General features: G+C 38.2%; 1 protein-coding gene across 5 annotated transcripts in view; it reads right to left on the bottom strand.

Moving 5' to 3' along the window:
* The window catches only part of TMEM45A (transmembrane protein 45A), a 72,876-nt gene that overhangs the window by 14,258 nt on the left and 44,558 nt on the right, over nt 1-14,060 (bottom strand). For 3 of the 5 annotated variants that reach the window (XR_006585001.1, XR_006585002.1, XR_006585003.1), the window contains exon 2: nt 1,378-1,569. Coding sequence is in view for 1 of the 5 variants with exons in the window: in XM_019839620.3 (XP_019695179.3) it covers nt 1,378-1,567 (190 nt within the window). In the remaining 4 variants the exon portion in view is untranslated. Of the gene's footprint in view, nt 1-1,377; nt 1,570-7,739; nt 7,921-14,060 lie in introns of those variants that run through there. The other 2 variants (XM_019839620.3, XR_006585000.1) reach the window with 2 other exon arrangements.

Raw genomic sequence — 14,060 nt, 5'->3', positions numbered from 1 at the left:
TTTAGAGGTTCAAATACTGGTTTGGATGATCAATTTGTAGTCAAAGATAACCAATTTAGACAAATGGCTGTTTATTTCACATCTTCAAAGCCCATCATTTCAGTTCCCACTTAGTTCTGTGATCAGTTCCACTGATGGTCTTAGTTCCTATTGTCACCTAATGACTAGATAAATCCTGAACGATGTGGGGTTTGGATTTGTGAGCTCAGTCCTACAAAGGCCTATTACTTCCTTCTGATACATCTTACATCTTGGGGACTTGCCATGAAGGGGGGAGTTGTGCTTGATTCAGAATAAAAATGCTAGAGTTCAGCTTTTCCCCAGTTAAGGATAACTGAGAAAACACAGACAGATTATAGCACATGGTCTAGTCTGTAACACAAATAGTTAAACTTTCTTAAAGATGTTATGTTGTGTATTAACCTATGGAATTTGGCATGGCAATTCTTCCCGTTGGAAATGGTTGCTCTATAATTTGATGGCCATAGCAAAGACCTAGTGCCATGAATAAAGCATGAAGAAATACAAAGGAAAATGAGAACATTATGCCTTTCACAAAGGAGAAGCTGCAGTGGAATTCTAAAAACACAGAAAATTTTCACAAAAATCTTATAGTCAACGGAAAGGCTTTAGAATTTATCTGGCCTAACTTCCCTTTTCAATTTAGAAACCACACAAAAAAGGATGAAAGTGCATGAAGCAAGGTTCTCTTCAGCCTGATCTCTGTACAGTCCAACAGCAACAACTTATGATTGAAGCTTTCTCATAGTCACTTGATTATTTTGGTGCCATTTTGAAAAATGGTTTCTGATTTTCTGATAAATTTTACCCTTTAAGGCATCAGAATAAATTATATAAAATCATTTCATGGGCACCTGGTTTGATTCCAGCTCAGGTCATGACCCCAGAGTTGTGGGATCGAGCCCTGTATCAGGCTCTGTGCTGAATGTGGAGCCTGCTTAAGATTCTCTCCCTCCCTCTCTCTCTCTCTCTCTCTCTCTCTCTCTCTCTCCCCACTGCCCCTTTACCCTGCTTGTTCTCTCTTTCTCTCTCATAAAATAAAATAAAATAAAATAAAATAAAATAAAATAAAATAAAAATTTCAGAGGTTCCAACTAATTCTATAAGGGAAACTCACCTTGAGTGGGCAGGCAAGTTAATTACTATGACCAACTCATTAAGGAATAGGCCTTTGTATAAACATAAAGTGTCCCCTTCTAACAAATTTTATCAGATACAAATTATAATCAGAATATGCATTCAGGGATATTTTTGAAAAAAAAAATTCATTTTAGCAATTTCTTGATTTGATAATTATCTCTTTGTGTGTAGAAATACCCAAAGGAAAAAAACAGAACACAGAAATGGTCCACTCACCAGTTAAAGCCATGCAAATTATTGTAATTCCCTCCACAATATCCATTCGATGGAATAATGCTTTGGAACCAAGGTAGGAAGTCCGTTTGTGCTTTTTGCAGGCATACTTCAGAGTGCACTTTATGGTCCACCAAATACCCATGGTAATGAAGAAGGTTCCAGGGAGGGCATGACCTCTGAAACTCCCCATGTCTACCAAGATGAGAACATATAGAAGATGAAGACATTTTGTTTCCAAAATTTGACTAAAACATCACTTGTTCTCACAAAATACATGATTTTCAGATTATTATAGATACACCACTGAGTCAGAGAATTCAACATTACTGTCAACAGTAGTAGGTTCACTGCAATATCAACAATGCGAGTAAAAAGAAAAATTCATACTCCCTGAGCACTTACCTTTTGTGCTAGGCACTGTGTCAAGTGTTTAGCATGCAATCTCTACCCTAATTTTTACAACATACCACGAATGATGATTATTATCCCATTTTCAACTGGGATACAGATTTACAGAGTTAAGTGACTTGCCCAAATCCCACAACTATTAAGGAAGGGCTTTGCTGTTTTTAATAGGAGACTCAAAAGGATTTCTTAAAATGATAGCATGTGGGGCGTCTGGGCGGCTCAGTCAGTTAAAGCATTCAACTCTTGATTTCGGCTCGGGTCATGATATCACAGTTCCTGAGTTTGAGCCCCACATTGGGCTCTGTGCTTACAGCACAGAGCCTGCTTGGGACTCTTTCTCTCCCTCCCCCCAAAATAAATAAATAAGCTTAAAACAAACAAACAAACAAACAAACATGTGCTACACTACAGAGTTACACTTTAAGCATATTTAGAGGAAAGTAATATGAATGTTTTACCTATATGTTTAAAACTTCAAATTTTATAAAATTGCCTATAATTTTTTTTAAGTGTATAATTTCAAAGTACCAAGCACCAAGTATTTGGAAGAGACCATTAGTGCTCATCAAATATCCATGTGCTCCTCCACATACTTTTCCCAGCCTCTCCTCCAGTTGAATCAAAACCATGTTTCTATCCCTTGGGATGGGCATTGAGGAGGGCACTTGTTGGGATGAACACTGGGTGATGTATGTAAGCCGATTTGACAATAAATTATATTCAAAAAATAAATAAATAAAAATTTAAAAAATAAATAAAAATCAGCATCTGCCAAAAAAAATAAAATTAATTAATTAAAAACAAAAAGAACCGGGGCGCCTGGGTGGCGCAGTCGGTTAAGCATCCGACTTCAGCCAGGTCACGATCTCGCGGCCCGTGAGTTCGAGCCCCGCGTCGGGCTCTGGGCTGATGGCTCAGAGCCTGGAGCCTGTTTCCGATTCTGTGTCTCCCTCTCTCTCTGCCTCTCCTCCCGTTCATGCTCTGTCTCTCTCTGTCCCAAAAATAAATAAACGTTGAAAAAAAAAAATTAAAAAAACAAAAAAAAACAAAAAAAAACCAAAAAGAACCATGCTTATAGTTCTGGTCAATGGACTATGGCATTTGTCATTTCCAGGTTGAGTGAGTTAAGAGCCTTTAAGTCTCCTTTCCCCTGCCTTGGCAACCCTGGTATGGCCTATCTGCAACATAGTGGATGGCCAACAAGCCTGCTTCAGATTTTGCCAGATACAATCCCCAATTGTGCTAAGTTATTGAACTTTTGAGATTTAATAGCTTAACCCAGCCTATCCAGATGGATATTAAGCCACATCAAATTGTAAATTCTTTTTATATGATTGTTACATAATGCAGCAAATAATAAAAAGAAATATCCTCTGTTTTTGGTCAATGCTATAGAAAATCAGTATTGAATTATGTAAGTAGCCCTTTTTTCAAACGCATTGTACCAACAACAGAATAACAGAGAGAGAATTCAGAATCATCTTTATGAATCTGACAGCAGGCCAGATGCAGGAGAACTGAAAAAAGGAGATTTCAGGTTTCCCTTGGCCCAACAGAGTGCTTTATCTCCTTGGGTGGGTACTGGGCATCTCAGTTCAGGGAAGACACTTTGGGTTACTTCCACATCCTTCTGACACAACTGTGAAGTTTCAAGGGGGAATTGTGAAGTTGACTCAAACAATAAGAGTCTCTTAAATTTCCAGTCAAGACCCCAGATGGGTACTTTGCACACCCCTGAATCAGTCAAACCATCTAAGAGACTCTAAGTCAATATAGTTGACTCTTGAACCACACAGGGTTGAACAGCTTGGGTCCATTTATATGCAGATTTTTTACAGTACAGTACTCTAAGTGCATTTTCTCTCCCTCATGATTTTCCTAATAACACTTTCTTTCCTCTAGACTTTTGTAATAATATAATATATAGTATTTATATATATATACATATATATGCATATATATATACACATATATATAGTATATATATATATATATATATATATATATATATGGCATAAAGTATATGTTAGTTGACTGTTTATGTTATCAGTAAGGCTTCTGGTCAACAGTAGGCTATTAGTAGTTCAGTTTTGGGAAGTCAAGGGATTTTCAACCGTACAGGGGGTTGGCACCTCAAACCCCCACATTGTTCAAGGTCAACTGTATATCACATAGTGCTAATGGCCCGTTCTTGTCCTAACTCTGACTCTAATTAGTGGTGTGGTTTGGTGAATGTCTCTTAACCTCTCTGAGCCTTGGTTCTTAATAAAAGAAGGAGATGGCCTAGATGACACCTGGAGTTCCTTTTCTGCTTGAACATTCTGTGGTTCATTATCCTAAACACCATCTTTAGCAGCATTACTGAATTCTCCTGTTTGTCTTGGCTTATACAGTCATGTAGGGTTGAAAAAAATACTTTTATGTGGGCTTGAAAAATACATTCAGACTGTAAATTACTTGTACTTCTCTAGAGAAGAATTTGTTATGTTTTAAGACGCCTTAGAGGTTTTATATTCCTTGGTACAGGAAACCCATTTCAAGAAGTTATCCTAAAGATACAGGCACCATTTAAAACATACATATGTCTAAACTCAGGAGAATTATTAAACAATTTTTGCAGCCACTAAAAGTTTTTAAATAACTTAAGTGATATGGGATATATTTAGTGAAAAGAATAGCATTTTTAAAACTAGAGAAGGGGCTTTGGATTCAGACTGACTATATCTGAATCCCAACTTTACTGTTTACTAGCTATGTAACTTGGGCAAGTTATTTAAGTTCTCAGTACCTCTGTTTCCTCTTCTGTAAAATGGGACAAATATAACAGTACCTACCTCCTAAAATTAAAATGAGTTACTCCAAAACAAATAATCCACAGTGGTATTAAACAAGATCATGTAATCCTCAACCTAGCTCAAACTACCAAAGTAGAACAAAAGTAAAATCAAATGAGAAATTCTACTTGGAAACTAACTGCTGCAAAGCAAAAAGCATCTATATAATTCTCTTGGAAATCATTTGTGTACTGCTTATAACATTTCTCCTGCTGCTGTCTTAGAGGGTTCCTGGAATCTTTTGTGGTTATTTAATTCCTTCGGTGCATTTAAAGAATAAGCTTCTTGAAAGCAGGTACCAAAATATATTCTTTCTACTCACCCACTAAATTTGGATAGTATCTTATACCCTATGAGGTTCTAACTAAGCCCTTTTTATAATATATGATCATATATTTATAAAACACCTCTACTCTGATTTCTCAAAGTTCCCTCATACTCAACATACCCACAAATTGAACGAATCACCTTATATATCCACCCACTACCAGAAAATAATTTTCCCTCAGTCACTTATTTTGTTAATACCACCACCATTCACTCACTTATCCAAACTCAAAATATGAAAACCATCCTAGAGTCCACCTATGTCTCTGAAAACTAATAGGTTATTAAGGCCTATTGCTTCTACTGTCTTGCATCAACTGACCCCTGCCCCAAATTTGGATGACTCCTCTTGCTGTTTTGATTTTATCTGCTTGGGGAAATACCTCCTGATGGCCCAAACAGGAGAGGGTCCCCTTATACCTTTTCAAGGTACCCAGTTCTTATTTTAAATGAATTCTTTGTGTGATTAGTTATGGAAAGTCTGTCCTCTTCATAAGCTTCTATGTCCATCACTATTGAGAGCCTGTCTAGCAGGCAACTGGGGCCTCTCAGAGGTTAGGAGCTTGGGCTACCTTCCATTTTTTGATGCCCTGAACCTGAAAAATTTAAAAAGAAAGAAAATGACGGGGCGCCTGGGTGGCTCAGTTGGTTAAGCATCCATCTTCGGCTCAGGTCATGATCTCACAGTTCATGAGTTCAAGCCCCATGTCAGGCTCTGTGCTGACAGCTCACAGCCTGGAGCCTGCTTCAGATTCAGTGTCTCCCTCTCTCTCTGCCCCTCTGCCGCTCATGTTCTATCTCTCTCTGTCTCGAAAATAAACACTAAGAAAAAAAATTAAAAAAAGAAAGAAAGAAAGAAAGAAAGAAAGAAAGAAAGAAAGAAAGAAAGAAAATGCCAAAACAGGGTTACAGAAACCATGGTTGCTTTTCAATGTTTAGAGCTACCTAATAAATATCTTCGACACACATGCAAAATATATTGCCACATGAAATTTTAAATTTGGGGACCTTCCTCGATGTGTGGCTCTGGGCAAATAATCTTCCTGATTTACCTTCATAACCATCATTATAATAGGTTCCTGTTGCCCCCAAAGCTGAGTAAACCAATATATCTCACTCAGCACAGTCACTGGGATGTGATAGGGCAGCAATGGTGAGTAGAAGGTTTTTGAAGAGGGATATGAGGTAGTCAGGGTTAGGAAAGAAATGAGGCATTGCTTCTTCCTCAGTGATAGAACTTCTGTATCTTTAGCCTTTTAATTCGAAACAATGTGATGGTTCAATGGTTCTCTGTTTAAAAAAATTCAAACAAGGGGTGCCTGGGTAGCTCATTCAGTTAAGTGTCTGATTCTAGATTTCGGTTCAGGTCATGATCTCACAGTTCATGAGATCAAGACCCACATCAAGCTCCATGTCACGATCTGCACTGACAATGCAGAGCCTGCTTAGGATTCTCTCTCTCTCTCTCTCTCTCTCTCTCTCTCTCTCTCCCTTCCCCTCTCTCTCTTTCTATCTCTCCCCCTCCCCACTCACACTCTTTCTCTCGAAATAAATAAACATTAAAAAAAAAAACCTCAAACAAAAAGAAGTCAAAGTAGGCTTGCTATATTTGCCTGGCTAAGGGACCCAACAGACCAAGTTGCTCCTGTCAATGACAATGGTACTCATTTTACTTCACTTCCATTGTGGAGAGAAAAAAACTGCTCAAATCCTCAAATATAACTTCACTGTGATCTCCTAGAACACCATTATCCATAAATCTATCTTTTATTTCCTGCTCTACTATTACCTGAAGTTGCAATTTACTGCTTGTGAAAGCCAAGTAGTCCAGAGTTTGATTCAATTTAAATCCAAAGATCAGACACGGCCCCCTTCAAAAGAAAACACAGGGCTTTTCTCACTGGCAAAGCAAATCATACTTACCAGACAACCAGCAGAAACCTCAGGGAAATCACCAGAATAGGAAACAAAAAGGTCTTTCCTCAATATCCCCCCTGCCTGATCTTGCCACTTATAATCCCATGGGGAAAGTGGTTCACCCAGGCCTAAAATGGTAGGCTGCAATATTCAATCACTGGTTCCCAGCTGCAATTCATCCTAAAAATCCACACTTCTCCTCCATCCAAAAACAAAAAAAACAAAAACAAAAACAAAACAAAAAAAAAACAAAAACAAAAAACAAAGAACAAAAAGCAACCCTCTGTCCCTAATGACAATCAAACATCATTCTCTGGGCTAATAACAAGCAATGACACCTGACATGCTTTTTGGCCTCTTTTTTTGTCACTGTGCCCCAAACTTACACACTCACTTACCACCCTAAAGGGAAATATTTTTAATTTCTAGCACTTAGAGATAATATTGGACAGATCCCAAGATCTAACTCTGTTGTCAATGTTAATTCCTGTGTTACAGCCCCATAAACCAAACAGACCAAGCCTGCACACAGAACTCAAAATAGCTCACAGAATGAGATTCTACAGTTTTCTTAGAGGAATCTCAACCAAATACCAACTTCAATATAAAATGAATACCATGGGGAAAACTAAAATTTCATCCTGAGCCACCAGCAAAATAAAGTATTCCTAAATCTTAAATAGTGATTCATTTAAAGGTACATTTGTAAATCCCAATACACTAAGCCAATTTAAACTATTTCTTAACTTTGCTTTACCATTTGCTTTAACACTTAAAGCAAAGTGTATACAAGCATTTGTAGCTTTAAAACTCTCTATCATTCCATATGAAATTTCAACTATTTCAAAAGAGTTTTCTTAGTTAAATTATCCTTACCTTTACACTTTCTTCAATGTAAAGTCCAGCTCAATTCTCTTCCCCCAAGAATTTATAGTGGTTCCAGCCTCAAGAAGGAAAAGCAGATACTGACTGGTCTAAACCTAATTACTCTTCCTTCTTAGACACTAAACCAATGTGTTTATGTTTCCAGCATGAAGGCAGCAGATAAACCTTCAAAATATGTCACAATGCCTTCATAAATGTAAATCTTGGGGCCACACCCCTTTGAAATCCTATTTCCTGTCCAAACATTGTGTCATAGAGTAGTTCCCAATAAGACTCACCTTGCCACACACCCACATGACCACTAGCCTCAGATGTGTGTCCCCTGCTGTGAGAACCAAAGCCAATGGAGCATGTGTGACCTTTGCTATCTCTTCCAGGTCATCGGGATGGACAGAAGACAAGGAGAATGGTATGGTAGCAGTAATATAACAGGGCATGTCCAATAAGTCCTATGAAGACAAACCATTTCTTAACATGCAGTGCCTCAAGCAAAAGATTGTCACATGAGCTAGGGTTGGAGTCATAATCAAAGAGAAAGAAAAGATGATGGAACAAAATTGCTATAGGTCATCAATGCACTTGTCCTCAAGGAATACACAAACTGGTAGAGAGACAAGTGTATAAATTATTCTAAGCCAATGTGAGGCTTATATAAAGTGAAATGGAAACAAAGAAGAAGCAAGCAGCAGTTTGACTTTAAAGAGCCAGCAGCTGCTATCCTGCCTGTATACAAGTCTCATTTACTCTCTCAATGATAAACCCATGGTGAGCAAGGGCCATATCCTCTATAATGCTTTGTACCTAATTAGCACTCAATAAATAGCCAATGAATGATGAGCTGCTGCTTGAAACCCCACCATCTTGAAAAACTGACCTGGGTGGCAACCAGTATCAAAAACAGCTAGTGTAGTTAATTAAATGCAGATTCTTTGGACCCACTTCAGATTTACTGAATCTACCATCAGGGGGCGGACCATGAGTGGACCATTTTTAATAAGCACTCATCAGTTAACTTTTTGTATTCTTGAGTTTTGAGAACCAAAGGCTAGAGTACATGAAGACAAGCAGAATAACACCAAGACACTATTTAAATGTGACTTCCCAAGGGTACCTAGGTGGCTCTGTTGGTTAAGCATCCGACTTCAGCTCAGGTCATGATCTCGCAGTTCATGAGTTTGAGTCCCACATCAGGCTCTGTGCTAACAGCTCAGAGCCTGGAGCCTGCTTCAGATTCTCTGTCTCCTCTCTCTCTCTGCCCCTCCCTCACTCATGCTCTGTCTTTCTCTCTCTCTATCTCAAAAATAAATATTAAAAAAATTTTAAATGTGACTTCCCTATAACCATACCCCAGGGGCCATTTGTTTCCCATCAGTGTCATAAGCCCTAATGTGTTTGCTCACATCAGGCTTCATATTGAACAGAGGTGGGTGGCTCAACAGCTGCTCCCAAGGCCAGAATGATAATCTGGCTCCAGGAGAAGACAATAACCATTCTAGGGTGCTGTCATTCTATTTTGTTTTATGTCATCATATATTATTAAGATATTTTATTTTATTTTGATCTCTTTTATACCCCAGCCTTTTACACCCATACCCCTGTCAATCTTGAAATATCAAACCCACCCATGTCAAATGGGCTATTCTTAACCAAAAATCCAGAATGTCAAACAGAACTCTACATTTTAAAAAATGACCTAGGGTGAGCTAATCCAAATACATATGCATTAAAAAATAAAACCAACAAACAGAAAGTAAGAACAAATGTCATGTTGCATTACCTGCCTGTAATGAACTCTTCTAAGTAAATAGAAGCCTGGACTATTTTTGTTAGTAGTGGTGCACCTGAGATGGGAAGGAAGCTAGCATTCATAAAACATCCACTATGTGCTAATATCTTCTCACACATCTGTTTATTCTATCCTTGAGACAACTCAAGAAAGTATTATTATTTCCACCATAGGTGTGAGAAAACTGAGATTCCAAGAGATTTACTGACCTACTGTAAGTCATAAAGGAGTAAAGGCCAGAGCCAGGATTCCAAGGTCCTTATATATCTCATTCCAAATCTCATACTGTTCCCCTACATAAAGGCAAAGACTAGAAATGATTTCAAAATGACCCCATCAGTACTCATTGAGTACCTGTGACTAGGTTAAACACCATAAGGAAAGGACTTCTCCTTCTGGGACTTTCTACCATTGAGTTGTCAGCACATGTAAAGGAAGTGAAACTTTGCACATAGCCTGAACATTCAGCACTATTGGAGTCAGAGTCAGAGTGCACAGGGATGCCAACCAAAAGGAAAGCTGGTCTGAGTAGTCTGCAATGACTTCATTTGATAAAGGTCTAGATGCTAGAGATAAGTATCAGTGATGTGGTAAGAACCTAAAGAAATCATTCTATTCACAATTCAAGTCAATGAACAATGATTGAGTACTTCACATACATCTAACAATCTTTTTCAGGTTATAGGAGACTCTATGGTGAGCAAGTATATCTATTTTTCATGGCTGCTACAACTCAGCTGGCAAATGTTCTCCAATTTTAAAAACCCAGGTGATTAGACTGGGCCTGCCAGAATAATCTCCTCATCTCTAGGTCACTAACTTTGTCCCCTCTGCAAAATCCTTTTTGCCATGTAATATATTCACATGTTCCATGAATCAGAATGTGGTGGGGACATTATTCTGTCTACATCAGCAACATATACGTGTTTACAGTTTGGCAGAACAAAGAAGAAAAAACACACATGACTGTGATACCAAGGAGGTGAGCCAAGATTTAGGGTAAAGGAATAAAACACTAGGGGTATGATGAGCCCTTTCATTTGATTTACAGGAGTGAGACAGGCCTATGCCAAGATCCTGTAAGACTATAAGAACCATTTGAGCTGAACTTTGAAGAATGAGTAAGATTTTGAAAGTGGGGCTGAAAGGAAAGAGCACTCTAGACATAAGAAATGGCAGAAACTTACAGGGGATAGTGAAGTCACTCTTACCGTGGGAGTAGAAGACAATAGAAAATACAACTGGAACCCCTACACATATGGGAAGCTAGTAAGTGGCAAAAATGACAACACAAATTACCAACAATAAAAAATTAATAGTGTTTTGACAATTGAGTCTTCTAGTTATCAATAAAAATCAAACTAGATCCCTACCTTGCACCAGATTCAAAAATAAATTCCAGGTGGTTTAAAGACCTAATTGTGAAAATAAAATGTTAAAATTTTTAGTAGAAAACATTTGAAAATATCCTTATGGCCTTGGGATAAGAAAGGATTTTTTTTAACAAAATACATAAAGTAAAGAGGGCTGATACATTTGACCTCTTCAAAAAGCATATATGAATGCCAAAGAAGCACAGGAAACGATGCCCAACGTCATTAATCATTTGGGAAATGCTAATTAAAATAACAAATACCAATCCTCATTCACCAGAATGGCTACATTTAAGAAGACTGACAATAACAATGACACTGGCAAGGAAGGATGTGGACCAGCTGGATCTCTCATACACTGCCAGTGGGAACGCAAAATTGTATAGCCTCATTCAAAAGCAGTTCGTCACTTTTTATAAAGTTAAACGTGCACTTATCATTTGACCCAGCAATTCCACTCCTAGGTATTTATCCCAGAGAAATTAAAATTATGTCCACACAAAGATTTGTACATGAATGCTCACAGTAGCTTTATTCATAATAACCAAAACCCAGAAACAGCCTAAATGCCCAACTAGTGAATGCACAAACAAACTGATACATCTCTGAATAAATTTCTCCATCTATAAAATCAAAGTGATAAAAGTATTTCAGAGGTTTCTTGTGAAGATTAAATAAGTTAAAATGCAAAGTACTTACTTGAAGGGTAATTGGTAAACAGAAAGCAATCAATAAATGTTAGCTATTATTTTGACATCTGCAAGTTTTAAGATTTTTTTTTGTTACATAAAATAGATTTAAATATTTTTTGCTGGCAACTTTGTAGATCCACCATCCCATCCCTGAATACTCTATTTTCATAACTGTTTTATTTGATATGGAAATGAAATCCTATCACGTATAAAAGTCTCTTTCAGTTTCCCTACTCCTTCTCTTCAATATGAGCCTTATCCTCATAATCTAAGATAGTTACCAAAGCTCCAGCCATCACAATCATGTTCTAGGCTGCAGGAGAGAAGAAAGGGCAGAAGGAGTCTCTGTTTCTCCTTTCAATTAGTTCCACTGAAGTATAACTTACATGCAGCAAAATTCACCCCTAAATTTTATAGATGAAGAAATTGAGGCAAAGTTAGAAATGAACTAAAATGTCCAAGGTCATGGAAGGGATACATATGGAGCTGGCATTGATACTTAGCCCTGGATCTATAATGCCTCTATCACAATGGTACCATAAATAAAGTTAAAAGACACATAAAAGAGATAGAAGATATTTGTAATAAATATAACTGATGAAAGTTGAGTAGCCACAACTCATTTGAGTAAATACCTGGGAGCACAATCCTGGATCATACAGTAAGACTATTTTTAGCTTTGTAAGAAACTGGCAAGTTGTCTTCTAAAGTGGCTACACCATTTTGTATTTCTACCAGCAACAAACGAGAGAGTTCTTATTTTTCCATATTGTCTCTAGCATTTGTTATTGTCAGTGTTCTAGGTTTTGGCCATTCTAATTGGTACGTAGTGCTATCTCATTGTTGTTTTAATTTGCAGTTCCCTAATGATATATGATGTTGAGGAGCTTTTCATATGATAATTTTCCATCTGGATATTTCCTTTTCTGAGGTGTCTGTTCAGATCTTCCATTCACTTTTTAATTGTTTTCTCATTATTGACCTTTAGGGGTTCATTGTATATTTCATATATTAGTTCTTCATCAGATGTATGGTTTGCAAATATTCTCTCAGTCTATGACTTGTCTTTTCCTTTTCTTAAAAGTGCCTTTCACAGAAATGGAAGTTTTAATTTTCATATGATCTAACATACATATTTTCTTCCATAAATTGTGTACTTGATGTTGCATTTAAAAACCCATCATGCTCAGTTGGTTAAGTGTCCAACTTTTGATCTTGACTCAGGTCATGATCTCACAGTTTATGAGATCAAGGCCAGTGTTGGGCCTTGAGCTGACAGTGCAGAGCCTGCTTGGTATTCTCTCTCCCTCTCTTTATGCCCCTCCCCACCCCTGCTCACGCACTCTCTCAAAAAAACCCAAAATACAAGAAACCAAAACTCATCATCCTACTCAAAGTTTCACCACCATTTCTGGTGAAATAGAAATAGCACTCCCTACTAAACCTGCATCATAGCAAACTTGAATCTCTTGGAATCCCAAGGAGGATGACGAACATGCATCCATCTTGATGAACTGCTTCAACAAAGACATGACTTCCAACCCCAGTATTTTGCTATCCACTCCCTACCCACAAAAGAAAGCTCTGTCACTGTGGTTCAGAGCGGAGGCACAGGCACCTGGTGGCCTAGACTCACTATTAAGCATATATAACCAAACTGCAATGACCACACCTGAATCAACAATGTTGACATGTTCCTTTGCATCAAACCTTCTACCAGAAGAATTGCTATTGTTAAGAGCTCTATTGACAAGGTCATCTGGATGAATCCTTGGCCTATCTGCAGAGAACACCCTGTGGCCACATTCTCATGGCTTTGGCTGCCTCACCTCTTCTTTACCCACCTTCCTACATCCTGCTCTTCCCTTCCTTTTCTCCCGTCTGCCTACCACAACCAATTTTCAGGAGACCAGCAGTGATGTGTCCGGATTCCAAGCAAATAGCCGTCAACAGCATGGAAACCATCTCGGGAAGGAGAGGCACTTCTGGATCAGATTCCAAATTTTGGCTTTGTTTGTATTTGTGTGTGTGGAGGAGTGGCAGACAGAAGGTAATCAATAGGAGCCCAGAAAGCCACGCATATGTAAAAAGGAAATGATTTGCCAACTAGCGTTAACAGATCTCTGAGTTCCTGAAGTTCACAGGCTTACACAGTACACACTCATGCCATTCTCCATGTCTCTGCCACAAGTTGCCCACTGGTAGATGTCCTTTCCCCACCAGGCTATTCTACGAAATTCATTCTAACCAGATTTTCCTCTAAAAACTTATTCTGGTTATTCATTTCTTCCTTTCTCCCTGCTGCCTACACACACATGAATATGATTCCATCTGGATCTTTTTCCCCTGGGGCAGGTTCAGGTGCAGGGCAAGGGCTTGGGCCTCTGGCTTTTTCCCACTGTATCCAATACACATCCAGCCTTAGTAACCACCCCAAATAACTAACGATTGAACCTTTACC

This window comes from Felis catus, chromosome C2 (assembly GCF_018350175.1).
Source record: "Felis catus isolate Fca126 chromosome C2, F.catus_Fca126_mat1.0, whole genome shotgun sequence".
Lineage (NCBI taxonomy): Eukaryota > Metazoa > Chordata > Mammalia > Carnivora > Felidae > Felis > Felis catus.
The sequence above is the reverse complement of the archived record's forward strand: the minus strand, read 5'-3'. Positions and strand labels throughout refer to the sequence as shown.